The sequence below is a fragment of the Salvelinus sp. IW2-2015 genome, linkage group LG23, assembly GCF_002910315.2.
Source record: "Salvelinus sp. IW2-2015 linkage group LG23, ASM291031v2, whole genome shotgun sequence".
Classification (NCBI taxonomy): domain Eukaryota; kingdom Metazoa; phylum Chordata; class Actinopteri; order Salmoniformes; family Salmonidae; genus Salvelinus; species Salvelinus sp. IW2-2015.
The window spans coordinates 19,733,262-19,758,557 of NC_036863.1; the positions used below are offsets into that span (position 1 = coordinate 19,733,262).

At 42.4% G+C, this 25,296-nt stretch overlaps 1 protein-coding gene across 1 annotated transcript in view; it reads right to left on the reverse strand.

Annotated features, from left to right (window-relative positions):
* Positions 1-343: 343 nt before the first annotated feature.
* Positions 344-25,296, reverse strand: part of cux1a (cut-like homeobox 1a) — a 131,520-nt gene continuing 106,567 nt past the window's right edge. Inside the window, exons 21-24 of the mRNA XM_070434296.1 lie at positions 22,743-23,045; positions 19,437-19,625; positions 10,339-10,642; positions 344-10,177 (exon numbers count right to left, since the gene is read on the reverse strand). Of these exons, the coding sequence (XP_070290397.1) occupies positions 9,721-10,177; positions 10,339-10,642; positions 19,437-19,625; positions 22,743-23,045 (1,253 nt within the window). The 3' untranslated portion in view covers positions 344-9,720. The remainder of the gene's footprint in view (positions 10,178-10,338; positions 10,643-19,436; positions 19,626-22,742; positions 23,046-25,296) is intronic.

Consider the following 25,296-nt stretch of genomic DNA (forward strand, 5'->3'; position numbering starts at 1 on the left):
CAAGGCTCATTAAGCACATCACAGATACTACTTCCTAGGAAACCGTATGTTATTGGAAATCAGGTGTTTTAGTTACAATTGAAGGAATATGCACCATTAGTGACCTATGGGCAACATACAGTACTCTGTAACATGTGCTGTGTAATAGGCTGAGGTAACGGTCAGTTGTATTGAGAGTGTAGTTTCTAGGGTGTAAATCTGTGGTGTTTTTAGGACTGCGAAGATGCCAAGTAGACTATTAGGAAACACCTTAGGCCACTTCAGTCAAACCCCTCACATGACATTACATACATTGCAAATGTTTATACCTTTTAATAACATGCAAAAAAAGACACCACCCAACTTTGTGTTTGTATAAAAGATATTTACTTCAATTATCACACCTAGGGTGCTAGTGAATAATAATAATAATAACAATAATAATAACAATAATACATTGTGAGTTTCATACAGTGATATTGCTTCTCCATATTGTATAGGGACTGTCTTACAGTGCTGGGAACAGACTACATGACTTAAATGACCAAATAAAAAGGAACCAAACGAGAGAACAAACTGAAACTGGAAGAAGTAAAAATTTTTCCTGTGAAGGTGGAGTCAACCTTTCATTGCCGATCATGAGGCCTAGAATCGCTTCATAGAAACATAAATCAGCCGACAGAAACTAACTACACCTCTCTCTGGACTGAAGATGAAGGGGGGAGCACTGTTTTTGCCGGTGACAGTGACACAAGGACTCTGCTAAAAGTAGTTTCCACCTGAGCTTTGAGAGACACAATTAGACCAGCAGAGATGGTGCGAGGGTTCCTCACTTCAAAAGCAGTCAGTAAAAAAAGAGAGGACACAAACTAAAAGGAATAAGGAAACTGCCTCCCTTAACTGCATAGGAGCCGCTCAACACTCCACACACACACACGCCATGTCATATGAATGCCAAAATGTTTTGCCCCACGTCAAGCTATAATTCATAAGTGAAGTGTTGGAGGAAAAGTGAATTGCGCTGAAACTCTTCAGTTGGAAGTACCAACTCTTCGTTGAGAATTACACTTTTTTTGGTTGAAGGGATTTTTTTTTATTTTGTAACATTATGGTAACTAACTTCAATGTGAAGTTTGGTTTAAAAAACAAATCACATAACCTTCATAAGAAATTAAATTGCACAAATCAATTTCTATGGAAGCGATATCTGTACATCTCCAATAACACTCGCATTTGCCAAAACAAGAGCTAAGCAATTAAACCTTTCATTCAAGGTACTGAAAGGTCTCCTTAGCAGTGGAAAAAGAATCAAACAATATTTGGTATAAAATCTTGATCTTCTTTCACCCATTTACAAAGCAAAAGCAAACAAACAGACTAAAACATGTTAGTCTCAATTATTTCAGAAAATCTACAGTGTCTATTGAAACAGGCATTCTCAAGTTCTGTAATTGAATGACATTTGAACAACAACGTGACCTATGTGTAATCAGATAGTATATACACGGAATTGAAAGTCTACTGAGACAGCAACTTGACATTACAGTAGATAAACTGATAGTGAGATGGCTGCCTGACCAAACAGCAGAAAGTTGGAGACCTCTGGCACTTTGAAGGTTGAGAGTCGGCCAAATTGACACCATCCAACACCCAACACATACACTCAGACTTCTTTCCATGCTTGATAAAAGTAGTGTCCTAGTTTCAAAATCATCAGCTGAAAAATAGACCTCTAAGGAAGGTTGCTTATAAACCTGGTAGGGTAATAGTAAAGGGGAGGAGCCAAAACCATTGGCGAGTATAGCTAGCTTTGTTCTTAACACAATTAAGCCTTGTTCAGACTGCAGGCCTTAAAGCTCAAATCAGTTTTGTTTTTCAAATCCATTTTGGAATACTGACTGTCCAAACAGCAAGTTACAAGTGACCAAATTGGAAATGTGTATTCAGACAGCAGTCATTTGCTGACATGGCTACGCTAGTAATGACGGGCGTGCAACGTGGTGTAGGCTGATTGGTGGCGGTGCTCCTGCTGCCTATCACTCAGAAGTAATGTAGCAAGCTAAGGTGACAACCTTCAAGTTGCTTTGAATGTTCAAAATCATTGTGTAAGAACACTTATAAAGCCTTAAAGGATAAGATGATCCAACTTTTAGTCACTTAGCTAGGTAGSTGTTTAGCTTTCTAGCACATTCACTAACAATGAACAAGCTATTTTGCTACCACATGTTCTTGTCAAACTGGAAACAGAGTAGCTAGCAAGCAACAAGAAATGCCAAATAACAGTCTTAAAAACCATTTGAGAGCGAATAAATCAGATTTGACTGTTCAGACACAAGTTGCATGGCCAGGAATCATATTTGTATCAGACTTCAAAGGTGGTTTGAAATGTGGATTGAAATATTTGATTCCATGTACTTTTTGGCTGTTGTGACTGCAGGAAAAAGACCACATTCGAATCGGATATGCAAAAAAATGTGATTTGAGTCAACTTCCAATGTGAACAAGGCTTTAGTCAATGAGAATCGGATTATACGACAACATGAAAACAACGATCTTAGACTTAGATATAGCACATGGCCAAACAAAGGTGAACTGGACACAAACAAATTTGATGACTTCAGCAGTTTAGCAGGTATTTGTCCAGTTACAAATTCATACAGTCAGTTGAGGCCTTGGGAGCATGTCAATGTGAGTATGGAGACATTGAGCTGAACTGAGGGAGGGGACTCCATAGACACTCAGCTTATACGAGTATGTGACTCCGCCACCACAACATCCTCTCATATGAATAGAAAGCAAACAAGGTAGCAGCAAAGGACTGTGGGTGATGTAGTTCTATCATGCTTCCTTCACTAAAGCTCTAAAAACACAGCTTTCAAAAAACACAATATTGGATGTCACTCTAAAAAATTAGTTGTCCATTTGGAGTTGGCCGACAAAGGCCCAAAACTACTGTAACACAACCAACCGTTAATCGATGTCAACATTTATTATTTAGTTTTTCATCGTAACTTATATGCCAACCACCACTGAGTGATGGATGCAAAATGTCAATCAGCAGTTAATCAGTAATGCATAAAGTAATGTGTGACCACACTTAGATAATCCAAATTCAGATTGAATATGACATTATTAATGCCGCCATTGTTGACCACTATTTTAGTCTCCATTTCCAATGTCACTGGCATCACAACTCTATTAACATGGCGACTTCTGACTCTTCTCACAATCACAAGACTACTGTCCCTGGCTGACTTCTGAGACTTAACACAAGCAAAAAGATGAGAGCAAAAAATAAATGCATTAATGTTCAAATCAAATCTCATCTTAAAACGGAAGGCAAATCAAAAGCAAATAATTCCAGATTTCATCACACTTTTAGCAAACATCGTCAAAAACCTTTTGTCACTACCAGTGTCTGTTGACATTGAATAAGGAGAATCTAACAAAGCCTAAGGAGTGTATATACTATAAATAAAAGCAAGTATAGATTGGGGCTAGTGATGTGCAATGACATATGGTTCTGCAATGTATGCTTCACTGAGAATCAAGGCATTGGTCTTCATGTTTACTGGGTTAACGTTTGTCTCACAAATAACATGAGGTTATGAAATAATTGGAGGGTCATAAGAGAAATGTGAATCCATGATACACAAACACCATGAGATTAGCGCTGGCTAACGCTAATACGTATGCAACGATCCTTGAAGTCGATCATACAGTGTGAGGTTTTCGGAGTCCTGACATGGGGGAAAAAACTAAGCTATGGACACATCAACCCTACAGAGAGAACTACCAATACTTTGACAGTAATAACAAAAAACAAACCCATAGTAATTCTTAACAACTTGCTATAAGGATATATATCTGTACAACTTTATATGACAGTGTATATAATATTGATAGCAATCTACTTTAGTTCTATAGAAAAATATTTGCAAAGGGCAAATTCCTGAAATTCATCCAAAATAATCATATGGTTTCTGCAACATAGTAACAACCTATGTTTTTCTTAACAACAGAAAAAGAACATGATAACACAGAAGGGAACTGTAGCACAAAGAAACTGAACAAACACATGCAAAATGCCCTTTGTATAAACCAGTGTAGCTTTGGGTGCTTCCTCCAGGGTTCCACTGTGAAATCCAGTCCCCTAATTCTTCATGATACTCAGAATCTTACCCGTTCATTCAGAAAGCTACAGACAACTCTGTGTCTACAAATCTAACCAACACTTTAAGAAAACCTTTCCCTGTCAATTGCAGAAGTATACACATGAATAGGAGCAGAGAAAAGAGGACCGACCTCTAGTTCTTGGACACTACAACATAAACACTGTATTAACTGCGACTGATAAACATAGCCTGTTCTTTATGACGTCTATATGAACATGTGCTAGACAATAACTCAGAAAGGTAGTCAAGCCTGATTTGGTCCTCTTTCAATTGTATTGCTCATGTATTGGTGTGTGATATCTGTCCTTGTCTATGTTCTGTGCCGTTCTAGTCAGCATTATTTCCATGACTGTGGCCTCAAGGAGAATCGTGTCCTTGAATACTAAGGGTGCAATCCCTTGTTGAAGAAGGAGAGTCTGACAAAGCAATGTCATGTGAACCTAACCTATAGCATGAGGAAAAAGAGGTGTGGTACACGTTAACAAGAAGCAATGACGTTCAGACGGTTTGAAAATCGGGAAAAGTTAAAAACTAATTCCACCACTTTGGTTTCTACTACAACCAGAATGACTTCCATTAGCTCAGAGTGCACAACCCCCCTTTAAATGATTACGATAAAAAAATAATCCAAAACACATTGATCTATGAATTAATAGGGATAAAATCAAATACAAGTTAATGATCAAAAACCTTTCCCTCTGTGCCAAAGGGCAAAACTACATGCAATGTTCCAAAATGGCTGACAGCAGAACATGATTTGGGGAGAAAAAGTGAGAGAACTCTTGTTCAAATCTTGCATTAGCATCAAATGAGAAATAGAAAAATAAAAACAAATCCACAGAAATGTAACTCCAAGTCAAAAAGCACTGCCTGTCAGCTATCGCTATTGTCGCCTGTACTGACAGGGTATTAGCTGGGAACAGTTGACATCATGATAGCACAACTTGACATGTTAGTAATAATATCAAACTGAAATCCCTCTGGGAGACTCACATACTGTTGATGAAATCCCTTTCACTAGTGCCTCTACCAGACACTCAAGCCTGCATCATTGTTAATGAGGGCCATACCGACTATCTGCATATGGACTTTTGAATGTGTACCTCCTACAGATCTGTGGCCTAAAAGTCTGTATTGGCATCACCTCTGGAGGAGCCAGCCCAGGACTGAAGACAGTCACAGCACTGGACCCCTTTTATTCAACAGCAGTGGAGCATTTCCAGACAAAACAACTTTGCTACAGACATCAACAGCTGTGTTGAGGACACAGCATGTGGGAGACAAATCAAAATGATTGCTTGTTTCCATGTGGTGCCTGCACAAGACTTGGAGATCAGTGATGAAAAGTCTCATGAGAATGACGATGGGATGGGCGCAAGACTTCAGACTAAGAGACTGGGCCAGCTTACTGCATTAACTTATGAGCAATCCTTAAAACAATATCAACACTTTGGTCACTTTAAGGCAAAGACACTCCTATGAACTTAAAATAGTCCGGAGGAAAAGACTCGCAGACGGTAAGTGCTAAGCTAAGATGTCTCTTTAATAGTGCTAAAACATCAACTCCTTTTTGAAAGGTAATGTTTTTGGGTATGATCAATTTAAGCTTTACTTGCAGCCATTAAATGGAAAGACAATTATTTTAAACTTGTCGCAGTACTTGTGCTTTAATTCGAAGTTCAGTTGAAAAGTGCGACCAACTGATAGGGACTGCTGTGATTGGCCAGACTGGCAGTGTGGCACTTGAGGGAGCGTAGTTTGGAACCAGCCAGGACGCAGGGCTTCTGAACAGTGTGCTAACTTCACTGCCCTCCAGAGGTGATCTAATCACCACCAGCTTTGCTGTAGGAGGGGCAGCTGAGCAGTAGGCATTCAGGACCCACTCTATAGAGCCAGGTTATGACGCAAGGATCAGACAGCCATATATTAAGTCCAATGTATTGTGCTCCAAATGTGCACAATTTGAAAAGTTGACAATAATCTCTTTCTTTGTTGATAATGTGATGTCTTTAAAGAGTAAGCTTACTGTAAAGTCAGAATAGGATAGAACATTTTTAACAGCATGCTATTCAACTTTTAAGGTAAATTGTGACAGTTTAATTGCCTTCCGCCCTTTTTAAGAGGTTGTTGGTCAGTAGTGCTTGTGCTTTACACACCTGTTTGTGTTATTGTTACGTATAAAAATGTCATTTGATAAGTTTTTGTTTTAAGGAACTAAACCTATATTTAGCAAATAATMACTGCGGAAATAAACATCTTCTGAATAGTCTGTGTACGTAGTACTAAGAGCTTCACAAACRTTTTAGATTTCAGCAAGTGCATCACAGTTTATAGTTCACTCCAGTTTTCTGATCCCTAGCCTTGTGCAGAGCCACATGTTGGTTAGTTTGTAGAGACAGGAAACCTCCCGGTCCAATAAACAGGAAATGCCAGTCACACTCTCTTGCTAGATCTAAGCCCATATATAGCGATCCTATCAGTACCTCAGTTTATTAATCCCAAATAAAGCTGGAACATTTCAAAAATAAAATGCCAGATTCAGAGGTGATGCCAAATGACAGCAGTTCCAGACATTCAGATGCTATTGGTTCTCGAGCCCCACCACAACTTCTGTCCTGTGCTGGGTTCAGTGATTCACGGAAAATGTACAAAATAGAATGAGTCAACCTGATTTCAATTATGCTTGYTGAGGTGATCTATCTTCATGGAAAATACATACAAGTTAAAAAGAAGAAAAGAAAACTGCATAGACACATCACGAAAGGTGAATGCACCATAATGCTATCGATGACATCATCGGGTTGATCTCTCAATTGAGTTCAAACCATATAAATGACACTGTCAAAACATATTCAAATTTCACTAATATACATGTATGACAACTACATCTCGTACGTATAACCCAATACTGCCGGCAGTCTATCAGTCTAAAAACGTTTTTTTTTTTTTTTTTTACATGACCCCTTATAGTCCCACACGATAATAACAATAATAATAATGTAAAACAAAAATCAAATAAGACATTAAAATGTAAAATAGAGCCCCTATAAATAAGTAGAACAAAAATGTTTTAACAAAAAAAACTTTGTTGAAGTGATCTACTGTGAGTCGTTAATATATGGCAATAAAGGAGACCTACTGTATTTGTGAGTCTGCTATGCCGTAAGCGATAACTTGGAAAACAGCTTAGAAGAAAGAAAGGGTGGCAGTTGTGCACTCTATGTGTGCAGGCATGTACAAATCAAAGACGTATAAAACACGCACAGAGCCATACACACTTAGGGGTGTGTATGGCAGAGCAGGGCAGCTAGTCCTCCCTCACACCCTTACACCCCTTTCCTACAGTACGTGCATACAACATCACACAAGCGCACGTCTACTTGTGTACACGTACGTGTGCTCTCACACACTCAAACACAGAGGGAGAGGCAGTGGGCGGGCAGGCACTGTGAGCATGTGGCATAGGAGGAACGGGAGAGGAGGGAGAAGGTTGTGATCGATGTGTGCGAGGGGGTTTCTACTGTTCTACCATGTCTGGGAGAGGGAGGATGGGTTGAGGGTTGAGTATAAAATGAATGTCTTTGTTTCTTCCATTGACCCGTGTCAAGTGATCTTAACCTCTGAGATATATTCACGAGGCAAGCCAAGAGTTTCAGCTGAAGGTAAGAGGACTTGTTGAGACCAGTGGAGAATGGAGATGCTACATAACAGTCCTGAATTGATCATAAAACTGTTCATATAAGGAAGAGAGCGCATTAAGACTGGTGGAAGAATCAGCTCGACTTTGAAACAGAGACGACCAAATTGGATGGGGGATGTYACATCAACAGTACTTTGGATAGAACTTTTGGTATTGGTTATAAGTAAAAATGTACCTCAAAATATCTCTACTAAGTACTGGTACATTTGACCTCTTGACCTCTGAGCAAACCAATATGACAGCCTGTGGAGTATATTTCTCAGGGGTTTAAAGGAGGGACGTATGACAGGTCGACCATGACTAGATCACTCCTGTAGCTCGTCGGTATGGGAACACACTAGCAGAGGAGAGTCAATCTCTTCCACCGACTCAGCGCACCATATGCAACAGGAACRGGGGTTTCTTGTCTTTCTTTTTCTGTCTTTTGTTTTGACAATGTACATATATACATACAACCATAGGTAAAGAGTTGAGAGCAAAAGAGCCTGAAGCTTGGAATATACAGTAAAGTGAGCTGTGCATCTCCTGGCTTTTTCACCCAATGAAACGCAAGCCTCCCCGTCCTAGGGCCAGCCTGTGAAGTACAGCGGCCATCGGCTCCACTGCCCGCCCTGGTTCTGAGGTCGCAATAGTGTGGATTTTGTGGTTAAAAAGCAGGTTCGTAACTTTTTGTTTTAAAAAATATCTAGACTGAAATATTTTTTTTCTCCATTAACTTGTATACATGTAATTCTTTTTTTTGTTTGTTTTCTTAATTCTCAAACCTGATTTTGGCCTAAAATTGAGTGTATTAAAMAAACGCTCCCGGTGCCACCAAAATGGCGTCCCCGAAAGTCAGTTAAAGCTATGAAAGAAATGTGCACTACTTATCAAAGAGTTTCTAGATCACTCACGAGAAAGAACACTAAAAGTCAGCTACCACAAGATGTTTTCAGATTTTTCCTTTTTCCTTACATGACTGTTGCATTTTATGTTGTACGTTGAAAAATTGTGAATTAAAGTGAATATTTTTTCATCATTCCCTTCAACAACTGATAAATCGTATGTTCACTTATCATTTTATCCTTCCCAAGTATTTAGGAATCGAAACTAGCATTGTTTAGAGTCGACCGACTGTGCAATCTCTTAGTGGCAACCAAATTGCTAAATACTTTTTTTTCTTTCTCAGAGGAGAAAAATAATTATATAAAAATGTTGATTCCTTTCTCAATTGAGTCCATAGCATATTAAGAGTTCCAAAGCCATTACATGGCAACTTTTGGGGCACAGAGAAGAAGGTTGCTTGGGAAAGGATCACTTCATGGTCCTTCTCTCCTGCAGACACAAATGTTTTAAATGCTTGGCTTTCCGTTTAACGATMCTTACAGATACCAAACAGCTGCAATGGAGTTACTAGGAGGAACCTCTTAGAAAACAGAGAAAAGAGAAAACATTGTAACATTTAGTCTGCTAGATGTTGTGAGAATTCACTGCGCGAAAAAGGTTAGAAAAACTGAGGTGGCGAATAAATTTCTCAAAGGGAAACACACACACACACAAATAAAACACAGAATTGCTTCTCGTGTCCTGTGGAGTGAAGCTCCTTTGTGAGTAGCACAAGTTTTTCGTCTCTTTCGCACCTTTGGCCGGTGGTGTTAGGGCCCTGTGGCCAGCAGGGCTGTTAAGTGCTTTATCTACAAACAAAACCAGGTTGTTGCTGTCGTTTCGCGTCTCCAAAAAATCTCTAAACCCTCTTTGATATGAAAACTCGTAAAAGACACCAGTTCTTCTCTGGCAGTACTGCTCCAGGCTTGGCCTTGGGACTGTGCAGTTAGGGCTCTAGAAAAATAGGAACTTTCGCCGGTAGCGTGAGCAGGGGGGACCGTATTAGAACTCCCACTCATGGGGCTCGTCTTTACTTGCGGCCTTCTCCAGACGGTGGATGATATTATTGAGGTTGGCGGCTTTCTTCTTGCGCAGGCTGTTGTCGCGGGGGTTGCGGGCAGCGGCGGTAGCAGCCACGGACACAGAGGAAACATGGCTGATCTCGGGGAAGCTGAACAGGCTGTTCAGGTCACCGCCCTTGTGGTGGCCGCTGGTACCGGTGGCGGTGCTGCCAGTGGCCAAGGTGGTTCCCTCGTCCYTGTGGTCGGACCCCCACTCCCCCTCCGAGGCTGGGTGGTGCTCGTGGCCGGGGCGTGTGCCCTCCACCGTGCCGTCCGACTCGGTGCCGTCGCAGCTGTCACCCTCGCTGGCCTTGCCCGCTCTGGTGGACGGGGAGACACCCTCACCGCCCTCACCTCGCTGGATTTCCTCAATGAACAGCTCCCGTCGGATACGAGACCTGGAGGTTTGAGAGAAAGAACCCCAACAACCCTCAGTCAGACACAGACACACAGCTGGGAGTCTCTCACGTCAACACAGAAAAAAGCAAGAGTGACAAAAAAATATTTGGACCCAGGTCTGCATCCATTTCCAGCCTTCTCCCAGTTCCTCTCCACCCACCTATAGTTGTGGAACCAGTTGATGACGGTGCTGGTCTTGAGGTTAAGCTGTGACGCCAGCTCCTCGATGGTCTTGGGCGAGGGGTAGGGCTTCTGCTGATAGGCCCTCTTCAGGGCCTCCTTCTCCTCGGGGGCCAGCACCACACGAGCCTTCTTCAGGTGCTGCTGGGGGGGCTGTTGCTGGTGCAGGTGGTGGCCGAGGCCGTGCTGGGGGCTGCCCCCCTGGCTGAAGTCTCCCCCCGACAAGCCCCCACTGTCCGCAGTCTGGCTCTCGCTCACCGAGCTGTGGCGCCGCTTCATGTAGGCTGGCAGGGAGAGGAGAGACGGGAGGGGAAAGGGTTAAAAGTGTGTGATCCCTCTATAAAAAGAAGGAAGGGTTAACTAAATCATGAGGATGCCATGTAGACTTGCCTGACAGGGCTGCACACAGGCCTGACAAATGAAAAGATGTCACCTTTAATTCTGCTTTAAATTCATACAAGCAACATGACACTGAAACTTTATCTGTCCACAGCAATTGAAATATAACAGCATTSCATTTCAACATACAACACATGTGGATGTGATCTTTTATAAGGCTCACAGGCAGATGCCATAGCTAAATACACTAATACAAGAAACACAAAAATCAAATGCATATATTACCACCAGGGGGCAGTATTACCACATAAATACTCAGGAGACGCTAATTCACTCACAAGACAACATGGGTGGCAAGGTTACCATAGAACCTGCACCTCTAACAACCCACCTTTTTTTCTGTACTTGATATGTTTAAACACGTTTACATGGCATGTGTGACACGGAAGTCACACAAGWCACATTATGGACCAAAAATAGAAACACGTTTTATTATATGGGTCATTCTTGAATTATGTGGCATTTGTATGGAGGACCAACCCTGCTATATTTACAATTAAATTAATACATTAATAAATAAATACACATAAATAAATGAGCAAGGAAATACAAAAATGCTGACCAGAATTCATAAATGTTTCTCTACATACAGCCAGGTMCATAATTATTGGCACCCTTGAAAAATGATGAGGAAAAAAAGTATAAAATAAATAATACAAATACTGATCTATATTGTATGCTTCAATTTTTTTGTTGAAATTAAATTATTTTATATGAATACAATTTCTCAGAGAAAGAGATTTTGTTTAACAACGAAATAAATATAGGGGTAAAAATGATTGGCATCCCTGTTTTCAATACTTTTTTCCTAAACTGTTTTATGAGATTGGAGAACACGTTGGGAAGGATATTAGACCATTTCTCTATACAGAATCTTTCCAGATCCTTGATATACTTTGTCTGTGCTTATGGACTGCCCTCTTCAATTCAAACCACAGGTTTTCAATGGGGTTCATGTCTGGAAACTGAGATGGCCATTGCAAAATGTTGATTTTGTGGTAAATTAACTATTTATTTGTGGATTTTGATTAGTGCTTGGGGTTATTGTCTTGCTGGAAGATCCACTTGTAGCCAAGTGTTAGCCTYCTTGCRGAGGCAAGCAGGTTTTTGGCTAAAATGTCCTGGTACTTGCTCAAGTTCATGATGCCGTTGACCTTAACAAGGGCCCCAGGACCAGTGGAAGCAAATTAGCCCCATAACATCAAAGATCCACCACCATATTTTACTGTAGGTTAGGGCTGGGAGATATATAAAATTAATTTGAAGGTATGTTTCTGTGCAATATTCCAAATGTCTTTTTACATTTTTTTATGACCGTTTATGTCCGCTTGATCTCACGTTGTCTTTTTGGTTTCGTGTCCTTCGCTCCTTCTGTGCTATATGCACCTTCCTGTTTACACCAGAGAACTGCATATAATGACACGTTATAATGTATATAATGACATAATGCACGTCTCCGCCCTAACAATGGGAGACGTTGTTCCAAAGGCGGGCAGGCAGGCGACAAGCTTAGGTCCAAAATAAGCCCATAGAAACGCATTGGGCTTATTTTGGACAGTTTTTAGTGCTTCGCCTCTTCCTCTATGGTTCACACACACACACACACACACACACACACACACACAACACACACACACACACACACACACACACACACACAACACACACACACACACACACACACACACACACACACACACACACACACACACACACACACACACACACACACACCACACACACACACACACACACACACACACACACACACACACACACACACACACACACACACACACACACACTACACACACACACACAAAGCCCTCCCCCCCACAACAACAAAGGTGAGAGATCACTGCTTCCTCTCTGACAAGCGGTTTCCACTCACTATTTGCATTTGAGGGTTTGTCCAACAGAATGGGTCATATGGACACCGAAACACATTGAGACGTTATTTTACTGTAATAGAGGAGAAGTTAACCTTTCTAATGATACCCTTTTAATGTCTCAACTACTCAAATTGGGCACAGAGCAGACACTACTAAAAACAGGAGTATCATTGACCACTGATTCTGGAAAATGAATGCTSAGTTTGTTGAGCGCAGCATTACGGTACCAAGTACTGCTAGCAGCATTTTAGCCAAAGACTGTTATACTAGCTGTTTAGTCTGTGTTTTATAAATGYGCAATCATCATAAAACACAATTACATAAGGAATTGGCAACTCGCTCTCATTCTGAAAAATAAGGTAGGCCACTTGATTTCAACATCTGAACAAAGTGGACAGTTTAAACAGTTGGAGACTGACAGAAGTAGTTAGTCATTATTAGGTTYGGGTTCATGGTTTGGGGTCAATTTCTAACAAAAAACAGAATTTTCATAGACATACTTGAAAGACAGATCAGTGATTGCAAAAAAAGCAGGTTAAACTATTTTGATAATATACTTAAATTATTAGTGGGTCTGGTGGAAGGCTTATATTTGGCCYAGGTATAATTTCACAAGACCTGAATTCATWAAATTATTGCTGACCATTTGAAATGCAGTGTATATGGCCTTTAATTGTAAAACAAAGCTTACTTAGGGAAAACTTTTTTATTTTTTATCAATATTTATCAATACATCATACACAAAATTTGATAAAAAATATTTTTARGCCATACCGCCCACCCCTACCACATATGCTTCTGTTTTTCCAACGCCARACCCACCACTGGTGTGCGTGGTCAAAGAGTTATATTTTCATGTCATCTGACATAGCACCACCTGGAGTTTGATAAACGGCATTGGCATCATGAACTTTACCAAGTACCAGGACATTATWACCAAAACCCTGGTTGCCTCTGAAGAAATAAAATAAATGTATAAAATAAATGAAAGTGGGATTAATAACTTAAATAATGATTTATCTATTTATGTGTGCATTCATTAATTCATGTATTAATCTATATGTGTGCATTTATTTATATTTTTGTATGCATATTYATTTATGTGTGCATTTATTTTTTAATTCATTTATTCATTCATTCATTTAATTATGGAAGGTTTSGTCCTCCATACATTTTAGAAAAAATGTACACGATTTTCTGAGGTGGAGGCCACAAACGCTCAAATCATCATTACTTTTTAATTTTTTCCCCAATTTTTCGTGGTATCCAATCGCTAGTAATTGCTATCTTGTCTCATCGCTACAACTCCCGTACGGGCTCGGGAGAGACGAAGGTCGAAAGCCATGCGTCCTCCGAAGCACAACCCAACCAAGCCGCACTGCTTCTTAACACAGCCCGCCTCCAACCCGGAAGCCAGTCGCACGAATGTGTCGGAGGAAACACTGTGTACCTGGCCCCCTTGGCTAGCGCGCACTGCGCCCGGCCCGCCACAGGAGTCGCTGGAGCGCGATGAGACAAGGATATCCCTACCGGCCAAACCCTCCCTAACCCGGACGACCCTAGGCCAATTGTACCAATAGTGATGTGTAACGTGCTTATCCTAAGTTCTTTAAACAACGCATAAACAACGTTTTGCAGTATAAAGGACTTGCATTATGTTTTATCATTAAAAAACAGTTCAATATAAACAAAATTGTGTAACTATTTGTAATTTTCATGTGTTTTTCATGGTTGCAAAGGCAAGGAATGCAAATGCCACCACAATTCAAGAAAGACCCATATGTCTTCATATATACAGATAGGGTGACCAGACGTCCCCATTCTCCGGGAACAGTCCCCGTTTTTGGTGGCCTGTCCCCGGCTGGATCTGTCCACGGAAATATCCCCATTTTTAACTGTGCGTTCAAAACAGATCGCAAAGTGAAATAATATTTTACATGGCAAGAAAGACCGGGCAGCAGAGCCTAGCAGTTGACATCTCAATCGCGTTGTGCTTGTTTTGGCCAACAGAGGGGGCTGCTCGCTATAGTAGCTTCATTCACTCTTCTTCTTCTACTAACTACTTGCTCACGYTAGTTTTAGAGAAAACTGCAGTGGAAAACTCGTCCAGAAGTTAGCAAGTGTCAAGTGAATCCACAACATCACCACAAACTTATTTTCAAGCCAGGTAAGTTACAATCGTTTGAGATACTAGCTAGTGATGTTATGTCACAATTTATTATATAGATAGATGATCTGCTCTATAAGGTTATGCTAGCTAACGTTAGCTATGTAGACTAAGTTAGCTAGCTAGGTTAGCTAGTTACTGTCATGGTAGCTAGGTTAAAAAACGTTCACATGTAAACATGCAGTGGATGGGCTCTTTGGAAAATATGATTATATTAAATGAATGCAAAATTAATTATGAGAATATTAATTTGTAGATTACAATTCTAATGGTTTGGCATTATAATAAGTAGTGTGAAAATATATTTAGAAATTTTCATGGATAACATTAGAATAATGTTTTCTGTTAGAGAGTGGAGAGGAAGGAAAGGAGGAAGACTGGATAGGAAGAAGAGGGAAGGAGATGGGAGGAAAGGTAAAAAGATATGATTACCGAGCCTGCCAATTTATTATTCCAAACAATGTTGAGATAAAATACAAAAATGAGGCAAGCAATAGGAATCTGTTAACCAAAGTATTTTATCTAATAGTGTACTATTTATTATTAAAGATTGGAGAGGAAGGAGAAGAGTGAGAAGGAAAAATGATAAGAGTAAAAATAGTGAAGCGAGGAAAGTGTAGATGAGTGAGGAAGACGAGTGAAGAAAAGAGGAGAAAGATTGGAGAAGAAAAAGTTAAGAGACTAAGAAGAGTGACGAAGAGCAGACAGGAGGTACAATGGCTCTTTCCAAGAAACGGAAATGGCATTTTAATGACAACATGAGAGAATTTCCATTTATACGCTCAGGTCAAGACGATAGAATGGTTCACTGCACCCTTTGTAATTCCTTTTTTTCAATTGGCAGCGGGGGAAGAACGGCAGTGGTAGAACATCAACAGACAAAAAAGCATAAAGCCTCTCTGATTGCCCGTGTTGGTATGACCTCTGTCACCACATTCTTCAAGAAGGTAGCGCCTTCCCAAGAAGAATATGATTTAGCTGTGCAGGAGGGTGTCTTTGCATACCACACTATGCAACACAATCATAGTTACAGATCTATGGACTGCACAGCACAACTGACACGGAAGCTTTATGAGCCAAATTTTACATGTGCTAGGACAAAATGTGACACCATAGCGAGTAACGTGTTAGCACCATGGGTAACTACTTTGGTAACACAGGACCTAGACCAGGTTGAATATGTGTCCCTGTCCATTGATGCGTCCAATCATGGACATGTAAAGCTTCTCCCAATAGTAGTCAGATATTGTAAGATATGATGGCAGCATCTGTGGCAACAAAACTGCTTGATTTTGTTGAATTGAAAGGAGAAACAGCAGAGGAAATTGCAGCTGAGGTCCTGGTGGTCATCCAAAAATTTTACCTGGAAAACAAAGTCATGGCATTCTCTGCCGACAACACAAATACCAACTTTGGAGGACTGAATAGGCTGGGGAGGGTCAACGTCCATACCAAAGTTAAAAATGCTCTGCAGCGGGAGGTGATTGGCTYAAGTTGTTCTGCCCACATCATTAATAACACGGCCAGAACAGCCTTGGATATGATTCCCCTTGATGTTGAGTACCTGCTTACAAAGATATTTGGACATTTTCACCGTCAGAGTAGAAAGACTGAAGAGCTTTTGTGAGTTTGTTGGCCAGGAGTATCATAAGATTTCAGGACACAGCAATGTTCGCTGGCTGTCCATGCTCCCTGCTCTAGAAAGAGTGATGAAAATGTATGTGCCATTGAAATCCTTTTTTCTTTCACCTTCAAATGCTCTGTTGTCCTGCGAACAATGTTCGAAGATCCACTGACTGAACTTTGGCTGGCGTTTGTCCATGGAAACCTGACCGTATTCAGTGACACGTTCAAGATGCTTGAAGGCCAGGACCGCTGTGCTGTGGAGTCAGCTGCAATTCTGAGAAACGTTGAGGCAAAATTGACTGCAAGAAGTGATGACAACTTCATTCCAGTTTTGGTTAGAGGACTTCTGAGAGAGCTAGAGGAAAATGGAGCAATGTCTAAAGAGAGCTTTCTCAAAACATCCCAATCATTCTTTACTACGGCTGTGAACTACTTGCAAGCATGGGGAAAGCACACAGATAATCTAAAGGATTTACATTGCATTTTTAAAATGAGACAAGCTCAGCGTGAGATCCAAAAGGCAGCAGCCACACTGCAGGAAAAATTCCCCAATGTGACCATCAATGAGGATGCATTGTTTGACAAGGTTACTGGCCTGCAAGAGTTCCTAAAGGGGGGATCRCTTGAAGAATGGAAAACATCTGAGACACCGCTTWGTCAGAGATGGAGCACGGTGGTTACCCACTTCAAAGAGAATGACATCCCACACACTAACCTGGCTAGATTAGCGTCTGTTGTCATGTGCTTAACTGGAAGTAATGCACCAGTCGAGAGTGTTCTCCCAAATGAATGATATATGGACAGCAGCAAGAAATAGGTTCACTGTTCCTACCATTAAGGCCATGCTTATTGTAAAGACAAACTTCAACCTCCCCTGCCAGGAGTTCATGGTCAAAGACAGAGCAATCCTGAAGAAAATAMATTCTTCTGAAGAAATATACAGATTAGGTTGATATAAGTATATTATGTAGTTACCAATCTCATCATCGTCTTATTTCTATATTATGTTAAGTATTTCACATATACTATTGTCTCTGTTTTTTCAATTTTGCTCATGTTCTCYTCTGCTCTTATTCTACCAGGACCACTGAATGGCTGTTCAGATCGGACAGTTCTGGCTTGTCTGTAATATAGTTGTTTTCTCTGTCTATCACAGTGTTAGACTAAATACATGAAACCGGAATTGTCCCCCTTTTTTATTTGATAGATAATAACATTGGATATTTTAATGATATATGGACCGCCAAAATCACACGGAGAGACGCCATCAACGGCATCAAAATTTTCGCGTAAGAGTGTCAATTCGCATACACTGCTTAGCGTATGCCAATTGAATGGTCATGAGAATCCATAATAAACAGCTGTATTTGTTATGTAGCCCTTGTGAATTACTGTTGTGCTTTTCTTTTGACTCACCTGATATGTCCTACGGGAGCCACCCTACCTACCTGTGCTAAACAGTTATGTCAGCTTACAAACGTGAGAGTTGTAGCTAGTACACCCGAGCAGTTTATAAAGAATKTAGCTAGTCCCGTTTGTCTACATAACAGTATTCTCTCTTGAAATCGGAGTTCCTCGAGTTTCCCAGCCGTAGCCTGCCTAGGTTATATGCCAATGGTCGAAATCAACACAGGTAGGCTGCAATTGTTTTAAAATATGCAGCCTATCTGACTGATAAACCTTAGCTTACAGCCCAACACATTTTAAACTACATATTTAGTCTACTTAGCATATGGAAGATCAAAACAATTCCTCTTTTCTACAAATGACCCATTCAATTTATCTGCTTATTTTACCAACATTGATCCGCGTAAACTTGAGAAATTGACGCGCTATGACGCCGTTGACGCTCACAGCCCGTCAGCTTTCTCCTGTTCACTCCTGTGCCTTCTACTTCAAGCGTGTACACGTGCGTAAAAACAACCACACTTTTCATTTGATTTAGTCTTGAGGCAGGGAAAATAACTTCCAGGCCCTAGCGTTAGCTGGCTGATGATGAGGCTCCCAGAGGTTAGCCTCCATGCTATGCTAACCCACACATACCCCTGCAGGCTGGGCATTGACTCATAAGTAGCCTAGCGTCAGCCCCAGCCCCAGCCCCAAAGAAGGACCAGTAATGATGATACCCCGGGAGAAGTGTTAAATAGGCCTAATCACTCCAAGAATGTTCACTTAGCTTACAGAGTGTGGGAAGTGGGTGGAAGGGCAGAAAAGAGGGCTCTGATGAGTGCATTGGACTTTGAATAAGTGTACCCCGGAGAGATTGGGGCCTGTCATGTCTGATGAGAGCGTTGACGTCTCACACCCAGATCGATCTCGACAGCATTGAGAAACACATACCCCCCCCCACCCCCCGCCCTTCCGACACACAAACACACACACACGTCTCCTCCCCCTTTTCTTTTTAACCAGGAGCTCTGGGCATGGGCTGTTTGACTCGGCAGCCCAGGGACACATCTGGGCTATTAGAGGAGGAAAAAGAGCAATCATTATTCCTCTTCCTCTCTCTTGTTGGCTAGCTTGCTCTCTTGCTCCATCTCCTTTTACAGTATTCTTTACTTCCGTTTACGAGGGTTGCATGGTGGCCTTGAGGACATGGCACGATCCTGGGGGGACGACGACGACGACTGATGTTGGTGGGTAAAAATATGGCCTATGGAGGTAGCTATCCAGTAGCTAGATCAGTGTACAAAGACTGTTCTTTCTATCCTAGTCTCTGTCTAAGTTACAAGGACAGGACATAGGACACACTAATGCCCAACTCCAAATCCTATCCAAGTACAACGAGGCACAAATTCTGCCTAACCTGTCAGGGCACAAGGCAGGCGGGGCAAATGCCATACTGTCCTTTGGCTTTAACCATTTGAGATTCGTAAGGGCTAGGCTAGGSGGCGATTTAGAACTGGTTACAGAGTTAAGGTAGGGAGGGAGGTAAAGAAAAACACTAAAAATAGAGAGGGGAGGAAAGAGGGATGGAGAGGAAAGAAGGATTACCTTTCTTCTCCATGCGTTTCATGTCCATGAGTTTCTCCACGTTGCGTGGATCCTGAAGCCAGAGCTGCATGCGGACGAAGGGCTCACGTCCCTTCAGACTGAGCTTGTGCCAGGGCTTGGGCCTCGCCAGCAGGTCAGACACCGAGCCCTGGGTCAGACCCAAGATGGTCTCCCCAAACAGACGCTGACCTGGGGAGAGAGGAGGGGTTATATCCACACAGAGAGGGATAGAGAAGGTAGTCACTAGAAGGCCAGTAGAATCAGGAATACATTGTACGATTGACATGTTGTAGGTTAATATGAATCAAGGTTACACATTTTTTACGAAAACTAAAACTGTAAACCACGTCAGCTGAAGCATGGATAGAGCAATATTCAGAAGGAAAAAAAGTGTTAAACTTAAACAGTACCTGAAAATCTATTTCAAAAGGATTAGAATTAGGGCATGAGCTACTGTCAACATTTAAAAGCCTTTTTTTCACTTTGCTTGCTGTTGGAATAAACTTGAATTCCTTGCATGAACACGCATCAACGTTACACATTCTTTAAGTTTCCGAGGTATGGGGGAGGGCGGCATTGAAAACTTGCCATCAGAAGTTGGCAGCATTTTGTCTGCTGCAACTGTGGCTGACTTCACTCAGAGAAGAAACAGTTTAAATAGTCTTTGACTGGCGTTTGAGCGCCTGAGTTGTTCTAAAGGYATAAAAAAAGGTCTGGATTCACATAAATAAATAAAAAACAAGCACCAAGGTCTCCCTCTCTGTTCGCAGCATAAACATTCACCACAGCAGAATCCCAGGTTCTTGAAAGGCTTCAAAGCTGGCGAACTCTCACGCAGAGCGCTGCGGAGCTCCATTTCCCACCACTATGTCCCAGGGGACCCCTCAAACATGCCTCTGGCAGCAAGGAGGGGGGTTGTGTTGCTCTACCCTGTGCTTCTCACACTGTTTTTTATGCAGGTGAGCTGAACGTCGGGCGGCTGAACAAACGCAGACAGCGTAGCAGAGAGAGAGGCTGAGATGTGAAGCGCTACTGAAAGGCGCTGGGATTTGGGGAGCAGTTCCTCTAAAGAGAAGTGGATGAGTAGACAGCATGGGCCTGGGAGGCTGGGAGACAGAACAGGTGACGCCAGTCCCGCTGAGAGTATCTCTTGGGTGTGAGATGGAAGGGCTGCTTTACAGTTTCCTCCTCTCACTGACTCCGACAGGGCTTTGTTTGTGCGCTGAACACACACATTCTCTCTCACTTATATTACACATGGAAATGTTACAGATACGCACACAGCTCCAACTGCATTCTTATCGCATTCAATTGGATTCTGTGACGCACACAGCAGCCCTGTGGATCTCAGTCTATGTATTAAAGTAAAGTACAAGGGTGAACTTGTTAATCTATTCTAAATAAACCATGAGGGTCTAAATCATATCACACAATTCCATTGGCATAAATCACAGCACCTTAGAAAATACATATTGTGGACCACCACATAATAGAATGTCCCATTGAAAATGATTAGATGTAGGTGCAATCAGCAGGGGTAAACATGTTCATTGAGAGGCATCCTTTGTGCCCATATTTCCTAAACTGTGTGAAACAAAATAACATTGATTGAGTCCTGTAAGAAATCTGATTTGGCTGTGTGCGTCATCTGTGTCAGTGTGAATCTAACTTCATTTTTCGTTGCCTTACCGATATTAAGGATAGTGGCTAGTTGTTTTGGTGAGCATCCAATCTCAGTGCAGTTTGCCTAATATTGTCCCAATATGCCTGGACTATATCAGGTAGAAGAGAGACTAGGCTAGTAGGCAAAACATATTACTATTTGTATTACCTTTAGTTATCCAGGAGAGCTAGTGAAAACACATTGTATTTTATAACAACCTAGCCAAGAGGGTGCAGTGCTACAGTAAGGCTACTGTAGCTGACAGACATGGAAGTGATTTGGCCCGATCTCTGAGTTTGGCTGAAGGGAGCTGCTAAACGACACCATCCATCACTGGTCCTGGCCACCTCACAGTAGAGGGGGGGAGTGAGCTGCGGCCAGGTCTAGGTCACAGTGATGGAAGGATGGGAGGGAGGGAGACACTTCTCTGTGGGGCTAATTGAGCAGTCAGAGCGTGATGCAGAGAGCAGTCCTATGACAACCAGGCTTTGTCCCAATACTCTAAAATTGCTTGTGTTATTCATCTCCTTTCCTAAGGAATTAAGGCCAGCCATAGGTGAAAGGACTGGATAAGTCTCCACTATGCTGCTTGAGCCTGTTTCTCTGGTAATGTATCAACCAAACTGTAACTATTAAAGCTAGACTCCTTAGTTGAAACAATAACAAAGCCTGCCTCTGTTTTGGTAAAAAGGCCTGGAGAAATGTAACCATTCTCAAATTCCTAGACAGAGGTATGGAAGCAAGGACTGGCCATCCCATATATCAAAAGTATAGTTTGAACCATGTTTCAAGGCTATACAGGGTTTGTATACATTGTTTACAAACATTGGAGTAAAAAAATGTGTATGTAGCCACTAAAGATTTTACCTTTAACCATAATCAACAGATAAGTGACTCATTAAATCCAACTGGCTCAGAGGCTAACCAGGAAACACTTAGGCTTAAAGCTGGGCCACATCCCAATTGTGCCGCTACACTGGCTGTGATAGTAGCTAGCTCCAGCTTTGGGTCTTCCCAGGACAGTGTGTAAACTATGCTCTCTGTTCCTTTGTTGTGTGAGTTGATAGCTGGGATGGTTAATTTTAGCTGAGGGGATGGCTAATGAGCAAGCTTGCCAGCTTGTGGAACATGGAAACTGGCTAAATCTTTCTGCCTTGGCAGCACTGTGTGACGCTGGTGGGGTAAAGAGCATATCCCCGTTCTGGAGCGGAGCTAATGTGTACAATGATGACACGCTCCGAACCCGGCGCAACATTAATCGTTTGAAGTGTTGCAACTCTCAGCCAGGGCTTTTTAGAAATAATTGGAACAAATTATTATCAGTGAGGAAAGAATGCTTGTTGCGAGATTGTGCTGCTTGGTGGACACTGATTGTAGCTTTGGACCAATGTGCAATTCCTCCTCACCCCTCTACTGCCAGTGTGTGGTCACTGGTGACAAAATGGCTCATGGCATCACCCAGGTGCTACAGTACTCATTAGTAGTGGATGAGGTTTGTTGTAGCTGTTGTTGTACACTTCAGGGAGAATAAGGGATACATTGATTTGGGTTTGTGTCTTCATTGTGCTGGTCAAAGCAAAAAGACTGAGTTGTAGAAGTGACTGCTGAAAGAAAGAGTGGCATATTCCACCACTCCAACTCACCGAGGTTGTTATCAGTCAGCACCTCCTTGACCTTCTTGGTGATGACGTAGGTGTCCAGCTCCGGGGACATGGCCACCATCTCCTGGATGCTGAGACCTGAGTGACCGGGGACGGGCAGCGGTGTGCCGGGCTGGGACTCAGAGGGCTCGCTGGGCTCTCTGGGGGGGAACTGGGACAACCCTCCTCCACCCCCACATCCCTCTCCTCCCACCTGCTCCCCCAAGCTCTTCACTGACTCCTCGGCTGAGCTGAGGGGTGACTCCGGTGCTGGGCTGCAGCTGGCTGAGGTCTTTGGGGTGTTCTCTGTGGAAACAGGGGAGAGAGAGAGAACCAAGGGTCAGAGACAAAGACATGTGATGGACCAGCCACTGCACAGACATGGTTAAAAGTGAGATGGCAACACAACCACTGTAGGAAAGCCACATGATCAAAACATGTCAAGCTGTGCAGATTTCCTTTTAATTGATTGAATTTGGACCTAAGTTTATTCTCTGATTACAAGTAACCCTTTCACAAGAGCCCTGTTACTGCGTTTCCACCAACTCTAGCCCCCATACTGCGTTAGCCCCCACACTGTCTGTCTATATCAGCTAGTCTCTAGCTAACTATATGGGCTACAGGTACTCCGCTCCAATGCTCCATCAAACAGGCAGTCATTCCAGCATGCACACACAGAGAGAATGATTGGCGCTAAAGTGTCACTGTGATTCTGTCATCTCCACCAGCACCCCCTCCCACCCTCTACCCAATGGCTGTGTGATGGCCCATTGCACGGCCCAAAAAGTATCCTCCTGAGACAGCAGTCTGTCAGAGATGAGCAGAGAGGGAGAGAATGCAGAGCGGAGGAGTAGAAAATCACTACACGTGTATTTTCTTCCTCTCTGCGCATCTGTAAGAAAGGTGCACGTTGAGTTGCATTGACGGGAAAGCGCCTGTCAGTAGATCAGATAAGTGTGTGTGTGTGTGTGTGAGAGAGTGCGAGTATGCTGGCTGTATGTGTTTTATGATTCTGTTCAAGCAGTACGCTTTAAGAGTAAATTAACTTGAACACAAAACTTCTGACTTGCACGTTAAAATTGACTTGTTTGTCACATTTCAGAGCACTGCCAAGTTGATGATGTCCAACACGCTGGTCTTGGCACTTCTAGGCCAGTGACTACCAAAAGGAAGGATGTTGTGTACCCCTGCGTGTAACTATATCTACAGTGCATTCCGAAAGTATTCAAACCCCTTGACTTTTTCCACATTTTGTTACGTTACAGCCTTATTCTAAAATTGATTAAATAAAATACATTCCTCAATCTACACACAATAGCCCATAATGACAAAGTGAAAAGGTTTTTTGAAAAAAACATTATTTACATAAGTATTCAGACCCTTTGCTATGAGACTCGAAATTGAGCTCAGGTGCACCCTGTTTCCATTGATCATCCTTGAGATGTTTCTACAACTTGGAGTCCACCTGTGGTAAATTCAATTGATTGGACATGATTTGGAAAGGCACACACCTGTCTATATAAGGCCCCACAGTTGAAAGCGCATGTGAGAGCAAAAACCAAGCCATGAAGTTGAAGGAATTGTCCGTAGAGCCCCRAGACAGGATTGGTTTGAGGTACCGATCTGGGGATGGGTACCAAAAATGTCGGTAGCATTGAAAAGTCCCAAGAACACAGTGGCCTCCATCATTCTTAAATGGAAGAAATTTGGACCCACCAAGACTCTTCCTAGAGCTTCCCACCCGGCCATACTGAGAAATCGTGGGAGAAGGGCCTTGGTCAGGGAGGTGACCAAGAACCCGATGGGCCCTCTGACAGAGCTCCAGAGTTCATCTGTGGAGATGGGAGAACCTTCCAGAAGGATAACCATCTCTGCAGCGTTCCACCAATCAGGATATTATGGTAGAGTGGCCAGAAGGAAGCCACTCCTCAGTAAAAGGCACATGACAGCCCGCTTGGAGCTTGCCAAAATGCACCTAAAGGACTCTCAGACCATGAGAAACAAGATTCTCTGGTCTGATGAAAGCAAGATTGAAATCTTTGGCCTGAATGCCAAGCGTCACGTCTGGAGGAAACCTGGCACCATCCTTATGCTGAAGCATGTCATACTGTGGGGATGTTTTTCAGCGGCAGGGACTGGGAGACTAGTCAGGATTGATTAAATGATCAACGGAGCAAAGTACAGAGAGATCCTTGATGAAAACATTCTCCAGAGTGCTCAGGACCTCAGACTGGGGCGAAGGTTCAACTTCCAACAGGACAACGACACTAAGCACACAGCCAAGACAATGCAGGAGTGGCTTCGGTGCAAGTCTCTGAATGCCCAAGCCAGAGCCCGGACTTGAACCTGATCGAATATCTCTGGGGAGACCTGAAAATAGCTGTGCAGCGACACTCCCCGTACAACCTGACATAGCTTGAGAGGATCTTCAGAGAAGAATGGGAGAAACTCCCCAAATACAGGTGTGCCAAGCTTGTAGCGTCATACCCAAGAAGACAAGGCTGTAATCCCTGCCAAAGGTGCTTCAACAAAGTACTGAGTCAAGGGTCTGAATATT